The sequence below is a fragment of the Diabrotica undecimpunctata genome, chromosome 10 (genome assembly GCF_040954645.1).
Source record: "Diabrotica undecimpunctata isolate CICGRU chromosome 10, icDiaUnde3, whole genome shotgun sequence".
Taxonomy (NCBI): Eukaryota; Metazoa; Arthropoda; class Insecta; order Coleoptera; family Chrysomelidae; genus Diabrotica; species Diabrotica undecimpunctata.
In genome coordinates this window covers 45,521,205-45,540,208 of record NC_092812.1, presented here as the reverse complement: position 1 = coordinate 45,540,208, position 19,004 = coordinate 45,521,205, and the positions used below count along the sequence as shown (strand labels likewise).

The 19,004-nt window shown below is 33.9% G+C and overlaps 2 protein-coding genes across 3 annotated transcripts in view; one reads left to right on the top strand and one right to left on the bottom strand.

Moving 5' to 3' along the window:
* Positions 1-19,004, bottom strand: part of LOC140452463 (latrophilin Cirl-like) — a 931,875-nt gene that overhangs the window by 872,974 nt on the left and 39,897 nt on the right. The window lies entirely within an intron of this gene.
* LOC140451701 (protein FAM200C-like) lies at positions 8,109-10,832 on the top strand. Its single transcript, XM_072545544.1, has 2 exons — positions 8,109-8,258; positions 10,440-10,832. The coding sequence occupies exons 1-2, from the start codon at positions 8,109-8,111 to the stop codon at positions 10,830-10,832; spliced, it is 543 nt and encodes a 180-aa protein (XP_072401645.1).

The following is a 19,004-nucleotide window of genomic DNA, read 5'->3' as shown; positions in this document are numbered from 1 at the left end:
ATTATTATTTGTAGTTTTGTAGATTGTATGTTTCAAAGCGATCATTTAGCTTCGCAGAACTATCCACACTGTGGCTTCTAAATCGTTCTTGTATAATCTATATCTACGTTTAATCCACAATTATTAAATGTTGGTATAGGAATCGGAGGGGTTGTTTTTTTGCTGGCAAGAGCAAACCATTAAAATATCCGGGAAATGACTAACTGATAGTGATAAATGAACCACAGCTGATCTAAAAAGTCAGCCAGCTCTGCCAAACAATCCTACCTCCTACGTCCACGTAGACATAAGACGGGTAATCCTCGGGAAATAAATGGCGTATTATAGGAGTACGTCATATAGCAGGAGGGGGGTCAAAAACGTTTGTCGGCGTTTTAATTTGAACACACCAGCGGCCCCTTACCAAGTCGCACTGAGGCAGCGTGGTAAGGTACGCCTCACAACCCCTAACATGAACGACGAATACTAAAATCATGGCCCTCATTCTCCGTAGGCCCAAATGGCCCTGAACTTACTAACTTTCGGAATCAAGACAGGGCAGAGGGTGCTAAGAATCTGCGGAGTCTAAACCGCCACTTAAATAACACAACAACGCGTTATTTAGCGACACATAACTGCTACTCGCTTTCAAATCCATCCAGACTGATATAACTGGAAAAAGAAACTGAAAATATAATGGGACTCATAGGAATCAGCGAAGTAAGACGGAAAGATTAAGAGCTATTGGAATTAGCGTCAGGCAATACATTTTACTACCGAGGAACATCAACGGGCAGAACAGGCGGTATTGGACTCCTAATCAACAAGAAATAGAAACGAAGAGTAATAGAAATAACTAATATCTAGGATAGAGTAGCTATGATAATAGATTACATGACTAAATTGACAGCTCCCAATTAACGGAAATCGACCTCGATAGTGCCAAAGAAGTTGGAGGCCTGCAACAACAAAATGAACATAATCAACTGTCAAATAGATTCAAAATAACGCTAAAACAAAAAAGAGAAATTAAAGTATCAACATACAGCGGATACAATACACAAAACTTTGTAAAATATCAAGGAAAAGTATTAAGGAAGACATAAGAAAATACAATGACAGACGTAGAATATGAAATGGAAAACAGGAAAAACTATAAGAAAATAAGAAAGCATTAATCATTGGGAAGAAGGAAATCGTTGCTCTACCACGCAAAAATGCCAGAATTACAGAGATAAATGAAATAATATAACTCGTTACTAAATTCTACAGAACTATACAAAGCTTCTGAAACACTTAAAGGAGCAATCAGTAGCCAACAAGATGTACCAGAAGTTCTTCCGGAAGAAGTAGAGTGAACAATTACAAAAATTAAAAGGGTTAAAGCAGCTGGAATAGATAGCATAACAGTGGAACTGTTTAAATAAGATGGCAAAAACACCTGGAAAATCTTAGCGGGCTTACTTAGGAACTGTCTAAGACCAAGGTGCATACCAGAAAATTGGAATAGAGCAAACATAATTCTCGTTCATAAGAAAGTTGGCAAAGAGGACATCAAAAATTATAGACCTACAAGTCTACAACCAATCATATATGAAATATCCACAAAGATCATTACCAACAGATTAACAAATGCCTTAGATGCTGCACATCCAAGAGAGCAAGCTGGCTTTAGAAGTGGATTCAGTACACTGGATCATATCCATACGCTTCGAGAACTAATGAGTAGAGCTAAATAATATGGAATACCGCTAGCATTAACCTTTATAGATTTCGAGAACGCTTTCGATTCTATATATCCCAAGGCAGTAATAGAAGCTTTGACCAATCAAGGCATTGATAAACCGTACATAGAGACTTAAGCAAATATATACAAATCAGCAAAAGCTAAGGTAAAAATTTATGAAAACACTCCAGAATTTCCCACTGCCTATTAGAGGAGTCCGATAAGCAGACGCCATATCACCAAATCTCTTCAATGCAACTCTAGAATATATATTCAGCAAAATGAACTGTCAGAACAGAGGCCTAGCTATTGATGGAGAATACCTCAGCCATCTGAGGTAAAGATTTGCAGACACCATGACAATAACTGAGAATAGATGCCCACTAGAATTACACTGTGGTATCCAAGAGGCGTTAAGACACCAAGAAAACTTCCAAATTAACAATTGGACTATGACATAAGAAAACAAGCCGGTATGCTTGTCTACGACTATGTAAGGGAGGCTGCACCATAATCAATAGAATAATCCCTCATCATGAGCCCTCAATAGGCCGATTGAATCCCCCCTCCATAACTTTACAGGGTAGGCCACTTTAATTTCTTCCAGGGGGTTGCCAGGAGAATACTTGTTTCAGTCACCTTGATTCATCCGTCCTAAGCAAACGACCAAACCATCTAGAACTTTTTTCTCGATTCGCTCAAAAATTATTTCTGGTGCTAACATTGTGTTTCTGATTTCTCATTGCGAATCTGATCTATTCTCGAAAATCTGGCAGCTTGTCGTAGGTAGTCCATTTCGACTACTCTATGTCGTCTTTTGTCTTCTTCTTTTATTGTAAAAACTTTGCACCCATCTGTAAGAACTGAATCAACCATGGTTTAACCAATTCTCTTCTTATTGCTTTTGATAATGTTTTTGTCACACAAAATAGAGTTGAGTGCACCCATGACCTTTCGTACCTCTTGAAGCCTAAATTTCATATTTTGGCTACCTGTACCTTGCTCATCAACTACAACACCAAGGTACTTAAACTTTTCCACTTATTTTTTGTATCTGATCATCAATCAGAACCCCAAACCTTTCACTAGAGTTTATTATTAAATATTCACTTTTATGCAAACTAACTTCTAGACCCCCGTTGCTATATTCTTTACGCATTCTTGTCATCATAAACTCCATACCAAAAGAATTTTAGGCCAGCACTGCCTGGTCATCTGCAAAACTCAAGGTGAAGAGCATTCATTATTGATGAGTGTACCTATTCCTTGACAGGACTGTTTCCAATTTCTCAGGGCTATTTCTACATAAACATTAAATAACAATGGAGAGAAACTGCATCCCTGTCTAAGCCCTTTAGTTTTGTAGGTAGCCTTTGATAGTAAGTTACCCTGTTTTAGATAAGATACGTTGTTTGTGTACAGTTCGCCAATAATTTTAATTAGATAGAAACTTACCAATAATCTGAAATAATCAGTCTGAACTAATTTATTTCTAGGTACACTGCCATAGGCCTCTTTCGGGTTAATAAAAGTTATGTCTTGATTTTTTTGTGTTCTTTTCAGTGATTTGTTGTAGGGTAAATAAATTGTCTACACAATAACCTCCTGGAGTAAAACCGCTTTGATCATTTCCGATAACATCTCCGACCTCATTTCTCAATCTAGTTTGGATTAGTTATCGCGACGAAAGTCGGCGCAGAGAGCTTTTTACACTCAATTCTTATAGCAATTTGGGTCCTTTCTATTATCCTTTTTAAAGACAGAGGATATTATGGCTATTTTTCACTTATTTGGTGTCTTTTGTTGGCACAGGCATAAGTTCCTTAGATGTTTTAATCAAGAGTACTGAATCCCCATACTTAAATAGTTCTGCCGCAATATCACCAGGTCCGGGTGATCTTCCACTTTTCTTTTTATACCCTCTTTTAGCTCTTCCATATCCATGGGTGTAAGTTGGTCTACCTCGATTTCTTCAATTTTTCGGCGATATTCATTAATACTGTTCTATGTTTTCCACCAAAGGTGATTCATAGCATTCTTTCCACTGTTCAATGTCAATTAATGTAACTGATTGTGCTCTTTCTTGTTTGATTTAAGATTTTTAATTGTACACTACACTTCAGTAGATCTTGAACCACCCACAAAACTCTTTTTTTATTGATTTGTTTCTATTAATTCTTTTCTTCTTTCAATTTGATTTCATTGTTGTTCTTAATATATATTTTTCTCTTCTTTAATTTTACTCCTTAATTCTGTTGTTTTACATCTAAGATATTTTCTATATTGTTCCTTTTTTCTTTCATTAATCTTTTGACTTCTGCAGTTATCCAAGGTGGTTCTGAGTTTTAGCTGTTTTGAGGAAAATATTCACCTAGAGTTTCAAATGCAATTTTGTGTAAAGCAGTTTATTAAATTCCGATATTCTATGTCCACATCATTAGTTACTTAGAGTGCACGAATTCCATTTGCTAACCGTCTCTGATATAAATTTTTAATACTTTCATCTTGCAACAGACGCTGTGTATACCGTTTGGGTTTGTGTTTGTCCATGTTGTTAGTTTTGTGTTAGTTATTTGTGTTTTTCTTGTTTTTTTTATGACAAAGAATATTTTAGTGTGACAATAAGTAAATGGTGATCAGTTCCACAGTTAACGTTCCTTTTAATCCTAGCGTCATAGACTCTTAATTATGCTCTCCTATCTACACTCTTAACAAAGTATATTATCCATTTCTGAGTCATTCAGATCAGATTCTAAAAAGACCTGTTCTACGTATTTATGGCGTTATCCGGCAGTTGCATAAAAAATATTTGACCGCTTATAGAGATGATATCAGAGTAATCAGTGTCCAGTAAGTGAATGTAATTACTCTGAGCTCAGTTTTCTGAAATAAAGAGTATTTTGCCGCATTTTGTTGCTTGTCTTTGCCTTGAAAATATTCTCAGTAGGCTGCACTTTCCCAATTTCTCACATCTTTTATAATTTGGAATACCGCAGAATAGTCCTCGTCTGATAGAAAATGGGTATTAATTCTATCTTTAGCAAGACTATCAGCAATCTCATTACCAACAGTTTGTCGTTTTTCTCAACTGCTTTCTTTATTACTTGTTTGACTTCACCTCTCAAGGTATCTTCAACCATTATAATAGATATTATTGAATAGTTCTTTAATCATTAAAAATTTTTCAATAATCTCTCCTCATATGTTTATATTATATTTAAGCTTTTTTTCAGTTATGTTAATAATTTATCCTAACTATTTGTTAAGATTCCCGTGCCACCACTTTTTGTTTAATTTCTGTCCAGCTTCCAAAAAAAGTTGCATTTTTTGCGTACGAATATTTTAGTGCGTGAATTAAAACCGGAAACCGCGCCGTAGCTGTAACTCTCGTTCCTACAGCTTCTGTATAATTTAGAATAATACAAATTAATAGTGTGGGGGAATGGAGATCAGTGAAAAATGAAAATTAGTCGTAGGTCCCGGAGCAACAGCCAAGAGTATAACGAGAGAGCTATGTCCGAGGTGATTTAGCATGCAGAACAGAACCGACCACAATAATTAATAGCAAAGTGACCTACTAGGGAAATTTCTGTTAACAAGGTAAAGGTAGTCTATACTCAAGAGTACTGGATCCCCTCCGATATGTTCCCAGATCTCTTTAACTCTGTACAGAGTCGGACTTACGAAAAATTCAACCTAATTAGTATGAGCCATATACGACATAATATATTCGCAATATACACTAGTATGAATTGTATAACAATGGAATTGGTAGAGGAATAAAAGGCATGGAATTCAGAAGTAAATCTAGACAAGCGTAATAAAAATATATTTCGGTATAACGTTAAATTTCTATTCCGGTAAATTTTTACTCTAGAGTAAAATTATAACGTTAAATTTTTACTCTGTGTGTTAAAATTTCTCTCTGATTCGAAGTAAGTACCACATTGAAAAAAGTTGATCTCTCCTATGTTAAATAAAGATATTTAGGTTTTAGATATAAATCTACCAATTTCCCACAGCAAGATAATTCGCTGTGAAACTTTTTGCATTCGAATCAGAAAAGTGTCATGAAATTTTGTGAACAATTCATACTAGTAATTCATGATAACGACGATGGTCCTCGAGGATGCCCAGGATGGACCTCGTCTCCTGGAGTTTTATGTTATTTTAATTCAAAATCAGTCGAAAGTCATTACTTGGAGGTTTTCGAGATTGTTGAAGACGAATATTATGACAGCGATGATCCTCAAGCTACCTAGAACCCAGTGTGGATCTCGTCTCCTGGAGATTTATGTTATATTATTCGAAATCAGTCAAAAGTCACTACTCGGGAGTTTTTGGGGTTTCTGAACACGAATATTACGGGGCCGATGATCTCCTAGGTATCTGGTACCCAGCGTGGATCTCGTCTTCTAAAGTTTTATGTTATTTTCATTTGAAATCAGTGAAAAGTCATTACTTGAGGGTGTTCGAGGTAGATGAACACAAATATTATGACATCGATGATCCTCTACCTGGAGTAATGACTCGAAAACCCCCTTAGTTGGAAGTTTGCCAAATGAAACCAATCATCGAGTTTTAATAATAACTAAAAAAAATAATTCCATGACGAGACACCATTTTACTAGTCCAACTGTCGTAATTGTCTGTGCCTTTACTACTACCCGGGGTTAGCTGTCTTCATTTTATGTTTCTATATATTTTTATCTACAGTCATGCCAATATTTTCGTCATAGTCCTTCCAGGAACTTGACATTTCTTTAATATGCGTGATTCTCATTACGATGTTATCTTAAGAAACTTATCCCTCTGTAATATCATTGATTTTATGACAATATCTCACGAACATCATTCACCGCCTTGGAGTAAAAATAAGAATACTCAATAGAAGAAATTAATAAAAATTAATAAACAAAGATTAAATACTCAAGGACTTTACGACGATAATATAGCCATTGCATCCAACTTACAAGATACAAATTTGATAATACATAAGTCTAAAATTAGATAAAAAAGCAAAACTTTTTAGTAAATGTCGTTTGAAGCTATTGATATAACATTGGTATCGATTCTACAAAAGAAGCAAACATACATATTCTGGACACAAAGCATCAGATTGGATGAAAATAGCGACAAATTAGACATACAAAATTACAAACCGAAAGGCAGAAAAATGTAGGACGCTCCTTAAAAGATGAAGCTAAGGTTGCAAAGGATGTCCAAACATGCAATAAATGCCTAATCCCTGGAATGAAGAAAAAGACATTAGAATAATTAGTTTGTTTTAAACGTAATAGAACAGGATCGTAGATCGAAACGCCAAATAAAGCATTTCTTTTATTATTCCAGAAATTAATCAAAACAACATTAAAAATACGATATACTTTAATGTGATTAAATCGAAGGATTAAGAGTCCGTCACTGTATATCAGTCTATCCTTCGTACTCGGACTATTAAGAATTTACAACCAACGTAGAGTATGAAATATGCATGGCACATGAACTTTTTCCTTTTGACATTACGGAATCACTTGCGTACTAAAACCTAAATGGGAAATTTATATGGATATAGGATCTATGTAGACTCAGGAAGAAGCGCCGTTTTCCATAAGTCGTTTTCATTCGTTCGATTCCAGCTTCCACAAAAATTTATTGTAGAAACCTTTTCAGCAATATTTAAATTTATACGTACACGGTTGAAATAAAAAAAAAAACCCGGATATTTGGTTTTTGTTAAACTTTTGTAAAGAATATTCCAACAATTAAAACGTTAATTTATTAAACAACCTCTTCTTCTACTACTACTTTTATCTAAGCGTACTGCATATTTTTGTTCAACAGAATTTATTGAAAAATTGTCGTGCAATCTTTTTCTAGGTTGGCCTTTGCTTCTTTTTCTATTCTAACTAATCTCTTTTGTGCCATTTTGCATGCATTTATGTTTGGTTCTTTTTATTTTATGGTTTTTTAATAGTGGAATATTTAGTAGCGACGTACATAGCCATCCACGTAAAGGTCGAAAGCGACTTCGATAATTGTCCGAAAATGAACTTCTATTAGCACAGAGAGTATGCTTAAACGTTTGGGGTCTACATTTTTAGCTACATTTACTCCACATGCCTACATACCACAACTAAAGCAACGATACAGAGAAGTAATAAAACTGGCACTAAAGAGCAGATTCTATGTCCACAATGTATTGCCGATTACAATCTAAACATGGATGGAATAGATCTATTTGATCATCTAATTGCTTGTTATTCTATTTCATGAAAATCTAGGAGATGCTGGTTGAAAATAATTTTTATTTGGTGAATAGTGCAATTTTATTTTATTCAAGATAACAATATTACTATCATCACTAACTGGAAAACCCATGTCTCGTTTAATGTTTAGGAGTATGTTAGCTGACCAATTAATAGGAGACTTTACAAATAGAAAGAGGTCTGGAAAAAAGCTGAAGGCAACACTGCAACAAAGAAAAAAACTGGAAGAACCTATAATAGACATCAAGTTATTTCCAATGTTGGCGAACACTTACCTGAAAAGGGTAAATGCAATAGATGTGTGTGTTCAATCACAAATTAATCCCTTAATTTGTAATCTCACATTATTCTTAACTTCTTAATATTTTATAGTTTCACCGTGTATAATTGAAACATTGTGAAAACATATCGTGTAATATTTTAATAATTAGTTCATTTACCTACAATGTAATAAATTGCCGAATAATATATTTTCCAATTGAATTTCCTAAGTGGTGCAATTACGGCCTAGATTAAATTGTATTGTAAGCTCATAGTTCAAAGTCTGTTAGTATGATAGAAGCAATAACCTCTGTGCTGAGGATTTGAGCTCATTCGAGCGCAGTCTATTGTAGAAAGTTACCTAACCATCATCTTTAGTGTAATTATTAGTAGCTGTCAATAAAACCATAATTTTTACTCCACAACTTCAACGTTTTATTGAATTTACCATCGTCGATCGAGAAGAAGCGGACAAAGGGGCATTACAAACGATTCGATCCTTATATCTACATTCGAATCTGTCCAGTGTGTTTTGTAGCACTAAAAAAAAAGTATAAAAAGATCCAGTATACAGTGTACAGCATGCAAAGTCGCTCTTTGTATAGTGTTTTGGGCCTTTTTATAAAAATTAGATTTTTTTTTAATTTAAAAGTTTTGTTCCTAATAGTATTTCTTTTGTTTGAAATTTTATTTGAATTAGAATATCCTTTTTATTAAAATTGTAGCGTTCGAATTTAGTTTAAAATTAATTTTTTTGGTAAATAAAAACACATGACTTATTTTGCATTTTTATTTATGTCCACATTTTAAGCCACTATTTACGTGCTTTGGTCGTGGTCAGGAACGTTAGGTGGCTACACTAGTAGCCACCCTATTTTGTCATATTAATAAAGAGCCTTAAACAAGCCTTATTTGTGTACCCCGCTCCATTGAGCACAGTATTGAAATAACGTTGTTATTGTAAGAAAAAATATGTGCATTTAGAGCATTTTTAGTGGCGACAAATGTAACCACTAAGCCTTTAAGGTTAAAGGCAACCTGCGACTTGGTTTTAGAAGATTGCTTAAATTTATCAGAAGTTCTTTGTTATTACAGTATTTTTTGGTATTGTATCTACGGCTCTTTGAAGATGTTCATAAAATGTCGATCAGTCTTCTTGTGTAAAATGTCAGCATTTCTCGGTTCGTATACACTTATTAATTTTAATTTTTGTTTTCAGGTCTTATCAATATTTTTACCACCAATATTTTCTCTGATACGTAGTCTATCCTCTAAATGTTCTTTGCCTATTTTTCGTGTATTCGTATAGCCACATCACAGCCACAAATCATTGTAGACCAGGGAACTAACGATTTTCCCATGACACTCGTTGATGCAGGTATCTTACAATCGGTTTTGATAAATTTGGTGATAAAAGTATGTAATAATCAAAATATGCAAAATACTCAAACTGGGGGGCCGCGCCACCCCTGAGGGGCGTGAGGACATGTCGACGGTGCGCGAGACAAGTAAATTTAGGTAGTCTTTCTAAAATTCTAAATTAACCATGATGTTTAGAAAATTAAAACAAACCACTGTAACATCTGACTTTACACATAAATTTGAAATCGAATGCTTGAAAGAATGGAATGTGAGCCGTTCAATGTGGCAATAGCGCGCATTTGACAACCGAGCGTTTCCAAGCACTGTCTCCCTTCTCTCCTTCCTTCACCAGACGCTGTCCAAATAACCGAAGTTAATTAATTGTGACAATTGCATTATAAAAGCGTACGTGTTGTGAAATTTTAATTGTCGTGGTTGACTTTCATCGATTTCGTTGATTTAAGTAAGAGAAGTTATTGTAGTCAAGATAAGCTTAGCAAAGAAACGCAAGTATAATGATGATTATATCAAATGTGGGTTTATTTGTATGCGTAAAGATAATGTCGAACATCCTCTGTGTGTAATTTGCTACAAAGTATTAAGCAATAATACAATCGCCTTGAAAGACATTTGTCATCCAAACATTACTCTTTTAAGGACAAACCAAAGGAATTTTTTGCTACAAAATCTGAAAATTTAAAACGCATGAAGTTGGATAGTACTGGTTCTACGAGTCAGTCATCTGAAAAAGTGCTTGAAGCTTCATATGAGCTATCACTTCTGATTGCTAAAGAAAATAAGATAATATTGGATAGACGCTTGTTAAACCGTGTTTGTTAAAGGCAGCTGATATTATTCTTGGAATGCAGAGTAAGCAAAAGTTATCTCAAATACCTCCTTCTGATAATTCTGTGAAACGTCGCATTGATGATATGGCCGAAGACATAAAAAACCAGGTAGTTGATGCAGTAAAACAATCGCTATTTTTTGCTATTCAGCTAGACGAGAGTACAGACATAGCACAATATTCTCAGTTAATTGTTTATGTTCGGTATATTGAAAACAAAAGAATGAAAGACGAGCTACTCCTTTCTACAAAGTTGGACGCCACGACAAAAGCTATTGATGTTATGAAAGCAGTGTCAGACTTTTTTGACAAACATGAACTCTCTTGGCAAAAACTGATCGGTGCATGTACGGATGGCGAGATTTCAAACAGAAAAATGCTGATGTGACTGGGATACATTGTGTTATCGACAAGTCTTGACAGCAAAAACTCTTTCAAATGAACTGAATGCTGTCTTAAAGATGTGTATTAAAGTAGTAAAGTAAATGGACTGAGCAACAATTAACAGAGGCAGTTAATGCAGTAAATACTAAACAAATGGGAGTAAATAAAGAGCTGCACGTGAATATAATATTCCAGCCTCTACATTACGTAGAAGAATATCTAACCATTATTGTAAAAAGCGTACTTTGGGACCATCTTCAACACTGGGATTGGTAGAACGCAAAATTGTAACTCATGTTAAGAAGCTGCAACAACGAGGCTTTGCTCCGACTAGAGAAATGTACGTTCCATGGCATTCAAGTTAGCTGAACGCATGGGAATCCCACATAAGTTTAACAAGAATACTGAAAAAGCTGGATATCCTTGGTTAACATTATTTCTTTCACGAAATCCAGATTTGTCCGTAAGAAAAGCCGAAGGGGTGTCTCTTGCTCGTTCTAATGGAATGTGCTGTAAAGATGTTGAACAATACTTCATACTTTTGGAGTCTATTCTCATTGAACTTGATCTATTAGATAAACCTGGCCATATTTATAACATGGATGAGACTGGACTACAGCTAAATAATAAACCAGGATATGTTTTAGCCATAAAGGGTTCAAAAAACGTAGCAGCCATCACATCTGGTGAGAAAGGTGAAACAATAACATTAATAGCATGCTGCAATGCAGAAGATACATTTATACTTCCTGCATGTATTTTTAAGGGAAAAAATAAAAAGAAAGAGTTAGAAGACGGAATGCCTCCAGGGTCAGTGGTTTACATGTCTGAAAAATCGGCTTAACAGTTCTATTTTCTTGGCCTGGTTACGAGACCAATTTACTCCACGAAAACCACAGGGCAATGTTTTGCTGATTGTGGATGGTCATTCTTCGCATTGCAGCGATCCTGACATTCTTGAATATGCGGAACAAAATGGCATAACCCTATTTTGCCTACCTAGCCACACGACACAGTTCTTGCAACCTCTTGACAGAGCGCTTTTTAAATCATTAAAATTAAATTACCAATTTGCTTGCAATTCGTTCATGAAGAATAACCCAGAAAGAAAAATAACTCGGCTTCAATTTGGGAAATTACTGAAATTTGCTTGGGAAAAGTCTGCTACGGTTAGTAACGCAGTATCCGCTTTTGAATCAACTGGAATTGTACCTTTGAATTCTTCTGTAATTCCCGACGATGCTTTTTTGTCGATGGAGGACAATGTACCAAAGGAAAAAGAAATTAACCCTTACCTTTCAAGGCCTGAATTACAACCTAAAGCTGGTTATAGCAACTGGAGTGATTATCAGCTTGACAAAAGGGGGGAACTAGATTTGTTACAGAGTACAGAAACTACAAGCAAAAATCACTCTGAAGTTGATATGTCGATTAGAACTGTAACCTCTGAAATTACTCCAGGAAAATTGCTTGATGAAATCTCACCTCTACCAAATAAACGTAGAGTAGCTGCGGTCAGAAAGAGAAGCAAACAGCTAGCAGAGATTCTTACTTCCAAAGAAACCATTGCTAGAAAGAAAGAAAAGAGAGAAAAAAAAGCAAGCTAAGGCTTTGAAAAAAGGAAAAGTTTTAAAAACAAATGAAAAGATTATTTCTAAAGGCAAAGAAAACAAAACCAAACAAAACAAAATAAACACAAACAAAATCAAACTAGTTTCAGAATCTTCTGATAATGAGTCAATAACAATAAGTCTCAAAGATGATTCAGATATGGATGATGATTCCGATGCAGAATGTTGTGCAGGATGTTTAGAAATATATTCACAAACTTCCAAATCGGACGACTGGCTTCAATGTATGCATTGCAAGAAATGGTTTCACGAATCTTGTAGCAAATACTTTAATTTCTGCGACCTTTGTGGCAAACTTATTTGTTCAACAAGAAGTACCTAACTAGTTATGTAACATAAAAATGAGTTATATGTAACGTAAAAATGAGTTATCTTAATTTTTTTTATAATACGCCATCTCACCTTCATAGAGCCAACTCTCCTCCGTTATGTGGGTGAGATGTTTTTTTTTCATACTTATATTTTTTAACATAAACAAATATATTTAAGTTTTATTTGTATTTTATAACTGAAATTAGTATCAATAAACTATAATCATTATATGAAGTTTTATTTTACTTCCAAATTTCAAAAACTTTTAAAAATACATCAGTTCTAAAAAAAGTGGGCCATCTCTCCTCGAATTACCCTACTACCGTAAACGTATTTTACAATATTAAACATAAATTATTTAATTGTTAAATGATTTAATTTGGAAAAGTAAGCCTTCCTCTTCAATTTGGTGCTTTCAGAATTCATGTAGACCCATAAGATTTCCGGGATAAACAAATTCAATTTTGCAATATTTGTTTGTAAAACTTCAAAAATTTCAAAATTTCTTGAAATTTTTATAGCTAAATACATGTGATATTGTCTTTATTATCACGCGAAATTTAAGCTTTTTGTGCATTTTTAGAAAAGGTCTCTCATTTTAAATGATTTTCTTTGCTTTTTCAATAAAATTGTGTCACTCTTCCATATAATTTACCGGTCTTCACCTTTAGTATTTAAGATCAAATAGCGATCTCACATTGTTTATAAATAAAAAATAACGTTTAATATTTTGCATATTTGTTTATTACATATTGTTATCACCAAATTTATCAAAAGCAGTTGTTAGATACCTGTATCAAAGTGTTACGAAAAGGGCTTTTTCTTTGCTAGTTTTTCTGGTATATTGCTATCCTTTGTCTTTCTTTTTTGTTTCTTATATCTCGCATACATATTTGTAATCTTTTAATTCCTTTACTGTATCTTATACTTAATTGTTTATTGCTTTGATATTACACAACGTTGTTCTAATATTGTTTAATAAGTTCAATTTAAATTTATTCTGAACCATGAAACAGAGGTTTTTTGTTTAAGAGCATATATTTAGGACAACAGTAGGAAAAATTTAATAGTAATTGAACATCGTCTAGGTAGGTCAAACATAAACTCTAAGTCCGAGAGATTAGGCACCAAACTTTGTATCAAGAATTCGTAAGATTTTATATCAATTTTTCAAAAAATTTATAGAAAGAAAAAATTTATTTGGCCCGTATTCACAATGGCTTGATAGAAAGGTTCCTTTATAAATTCCCTTAAAATTGGAAACCGTGCAAAGGGGGAATTAAAAAAATGATCTTCATTCAAGGAGAGAAGAGTATTCGTTGATAAATCGTTTAGTCTATATTATATTTCGTTTGGAGAGCGTAAAAGCTATAAAAACTGATAGAGATGAAGTTCGGGAATAAGTTGGGTAACCAATGAACCTTAAAAACTGGATCTTTGTCACATTTATTACACTTAAAAGGGATCGTAAGGGACAGTTTTTTGCTGATGTCTCTATATTTTTAAATATAAAACCTATTGACCGTGTAAAAGCTACAACGAAACAGAGATACAGAGAGAGTTTCCGTTACGAAACTAATAATCTGAGTGGCAAAAAATGGAGACAGGCGTATTATACCGACATCTTTGAGCTATTTAAATTTTTCTATATTACTATATAATCTCAATTCCATTAAATATACAAAATAAGGAAAGAAACATCTTACTACAACGTGTTCTTATATTCGACTAAAAACAGCCTACCTTAATGGGCTTAGTAGCTGAGATACAGGGGTTGGACGTTTATCCTTAAAAATAAAAATTTCTTATAGGTAGAAAAAAAAAAATATTTTGGCATACATTTTTGAATTACACTTATATTTTGGAATACACTCAATACTATCTCTTTTTATTTCTCCTTTTTGTTTTTATCACCACTTTTTTCTATTTCTTCTTTATTTTCATTCCGCTCATCCTTCTAAGCATTCTTGAGCATACAGTGTGTAAAAGCCAAATGGAATAAATTCATTATTTAGGTTACTGTACATACTTATAAAAAATCCCGAAGCACGTCAAATTTAAATTATAACTTGACATTCTTTAACGGGAAAATGCAACCCCTACCTTCAACCCCCTTAGAATGACAGGTACAACCCCCAATTTTTAAAATAGGAAGTATAGGATTGTGATATATCGTTTGAAAGGTCTTTTCATTCTCCATTCAAAAATGTTGTCGCTTTTAAGTTTATTAAGATAAATTAAGATAAAATAAATTAAAATCATGTGGTTACCGAAATTCGCTAAAATATACTCAAAACTGATTTCCCGTTTAGGTCTTGATAATGAGAAAGTGAACAAAAACCATAGCAATGTGGTTTTTAGATGGTAACTATTAAAAAACTTTAAAGAATTTCCGTGGCAACGTTATTTTAACACGCATTAATAAATTGTTTTATTTAAGTTGTCAGTATTTTAATTTAAGTAAAAAGTTCGTTCAATTTAATTCTGAAAAATGGTTAGATTAACGGAAATGCATAAAATAACAGTTTTACAAATGATTGGTTACGGAGATAACACCCGAACACAACAGGAAGTAACTCGCCTATTTCATGAGAAATTTCCTAATTTACCGCCTATATCCCAAGGAACAATAAGTAAAATAGAGAAGCAGTTTCGCGAGTTTGGTCATGTAAGGCAGATAAAAAAAGCAGCTGCCAATGCACTGAGTGATGAACTCAAATTAGATGGTGTTGCTTGAGTTTCAGGAAAATCCACATACATCGAGTAGACAGGCATCCACTACATTCAATGCTAGCCATACATCGATAGTAAACATATTAAAAGAAAATAAATTGCATCCCTATAAGATGATACCTACTCAGGAGCTCATGGAAGACGATTTTGATAGGAGAACTTTTTTTTGTGAGCAAATGATGGACATGTTGGATAACAATATTATCCAATTAGAAGACGTTATGTTTTCTGATGAGTGTACTTTTTCACTTAACGGTCATGTTAATCGGCAAAATTGCCGCTACTGGGCCACGAAGAATTCTCACTGGATGAGAGAAGAACACACTCAATACCCTCAAAAGGTTAATGTTTGGGCAGGGATTGTAGGAAACAATATCATTGGTCCCTTTTTCATTGAGGGCAACTTAAATGGCAACAATTATTTGGCACTACTTCAAAATGATGTCATTCCAACGTTGGCAAATTTATATCCTGCTCCAGGAAACCCTCAAGTTCGAGCGAATACGATATGGTTTCAGCAGGATTGTACACATAGCCATGTGTACAAAACTAAACCTTCTGATTTAAATGACTTAAAAGAACGAATAACGCTTGCGATTAGGTCGATCACGCCTGTTATGTTAAATAATATTAGAAGACAGTTTTATTTGAGATTAGGATGTTGCCAATACGTTCGCGGTGAACATTTTGAACATCTACTTCATTAACATTCATAGTTCTTTTTCGTGTTCTACATTTTATTACGTTTTGCATTACATTTTAATTTTTGATTGTATTGTAGCGAATTTCGGTAACCACATGATTTTAATTTATTTTATCTTAATTAATCTTAATAAACTTGAAAGCGACAACATTTTTGAATGGAGAATGAAAAGACCTTTCAAACGATATATCACAAGCCTATACTTCCTATTTTAAAAATTGGGGGTTGTACCTATCATTCTAAGGGGGTTGAAGGTAGGGGTTGCATTTTCACGTTAAAGAATGTCCAGTTATAATTTAAATTTGACGTGTTTCGGAATTTTTTCTAAATATGTACAGTAACCTAAATAATGAATTTATTCCATTTGGCTTTTACACACTGTATACTAGTTCGCTCCGGCGGTCAGATTTTAATACCCCACACAAAAGGGTCACAGATCAATTCGCTCCGGCCATATATTTCTTAGAAAAGATAGTTTAAAAATGCCTTTAGTACGTACACAATAAATAATAATGAATAGCAGGGCTCAGCGTAAATAGAGAATGTTCTCTTCATAAAGCAGGTACTTTGATACATTTTATCAATAAAATTTTTAATAAATATTTCTTAAACTTTATAGTTACCTACATACAAAACTACTTCATACTTAAAATTTTATAACGATATTATCACTAAAGTATTATGATGCTAGAGCTCATGTTACCTTGTTCAATATTTAATTGGGGCTGTCCGCCGGCAATAAGTTGTTCTCTGATTTAAAGGACCCGGCTAACGGGGACAAATGAGCGGAATCCAATTTAACCTACATAATATTTTTTCACCCATTTTTCACTAATTTATTACCACCCTAATAATTTTTCACCACCAAACTACCCTTAATGGGAGCGATTCTGCTGGCTTAAGGAACAAGCTAGCAAAATTCAGAAAAAAAATTTTTACTGATGTCATATATTTTCACCCTTTTTTCACTAATTTATTACCACCCTAATAATTTTTCACCACCAAACCACCCTTAAGGGGAGCGATTCTGCTGGCTTACGGTTAAAGCTAGTAGAATTCCAAAAAAATATTTATGATATACCACAGTGCTCTGCTACGTTTTTACGAATTTATTACCACATAGATGGAGATATGACGCAGGCCTTTGATATTGAAAATGGAGTTAGACAAGGGGATGCCTTATCAACAACACTTTTTAATCTAACTTTAGAAGCTGTTGTTAGAAAACTGGATGTAAACGGCTGTATTAATACAAGATCTATGCAAATATGCGCATATGCGGATGATGTTGCCATAATAAGCCGCAACAAAAGGGTATTGGTCTATATATAAATGAAAGCAAAACAAAATATATGGAGTGCACAAAATCGAATGAACATGAGAATCTGAAGGTAGACAACCATACCTACAAATATGCCTCCACTTTTCCCTACCTAGGCTCAATAATAAATGACAACAACATCAGTCAAGAAATACAAGCACGGATTCTTAATTTTAAATGTATAAATATTGAAAATATGAAAATAGTTTATTCCAAAAATTATAAATTTTAACTGTTTTAAAAAATTGACTCTGATTCGAGTCCTGAGTACATGGCTAAGCGAATTCGAATCGTCAGTCCCTTTTATGAATATAAAATAACTGAAATCAAGTTAAGTTTTAGTAAACACAATGGAATTTATATTTGACAGAATAATTACCAGGTAAGAACTATTCAAATTTAAATAATTTTATTATGTCTATTACATTAATTACCTAATTGTAAATGAGTGTCGGGACACCTTGCGCACCTATTGTTCAAATATTAAAAGATTTGTATTTATTAGCTACATCCATAAACCTGAGCGAAGTGCACCGCCAATCATGTAGTGGGGGCTGCAGTCTTAATCGGATATTAGATTGATACCACCCTCTTCACTATTATTCAACTTAATTAATTAGGGATTAAATTACAAATATAGCGCCTCTGTACTGTCCCTGAGTGTGTTTTATGCTGAGTACAATAGTTTTTGAGTAATTTTTAATAGTAAAAACCAGTGCACATTCATCTACGCACGATCACGTCTGGAGTTGATTTTCAACTGTTTAAATGCGAAAACGTGCATTTTTATATATATATATATATATATATATATATATATATATATATATATATATATATATATATATATATATATATATATATATTTTGGGATTCTACAGTATTCACTGCCTTCCCTCGCTCAACCGTTTCCATCTCTCTCTGTTGTTCCATTCTCCATCGTTTAGTCCTCTCTTACTCATGGCGTCGTCTACTTCGTTCCTCCAGGATTTTCGGGGTCGTCCTCTTTTCCTCCTTCCTATGGGGCTCCATTCGGTTATTCTCTTTGTCCATCTGCTGTCGCTAGTTCTTTTTACATGACATTACCACTGTAGTCTTTCTTGTTCTATATATGTTAATATGTCTGTTTCTATTGATGTTCTTTGCTTTATTTCGTCATTACTTCTCCTATCCATTCTTGTTACTGTCCAGCATCTTCGCAGGCATTCCATCTCTGTTGCTACTATCTTACTGCTGTTTTTCTTGTTTATTATCCAATTTTCAGCCCCATATGTCATAATACTTCGTTTTATAAATCTGCTAATGTTTTATAAATCTGCGTTTTTGTCTTCATATTTAGGTGTCTATCCCACCATACTGAGTTAAGTTGTCGGATTGCTGTTCTTGTTTGTCCTAATCTTTGTGTAATTTCTTCCTCTGTTGTTGCCTTTTTCGTGATTATAAACCCCAGGTATTTGAATTTATCCTTTCCTTTGA

Excerpts from the sequence above, each read along its gene's own strand:
- LOC140451701 (XM_072545544.1), top strand. The coding sequence starts at position 8,109 with ATGTTAGCTGACCAATTAATAGGAGACTTTACAAATAGAAAGAGGTCT. Across the intron at positions 8,259-10,439 it reads CGAACACTTACCTGAAAAGG|GCAGCTGATATTATTCTTGG; the intron begins GTAAATGCAATA and ends TGTTTGTTAAAG.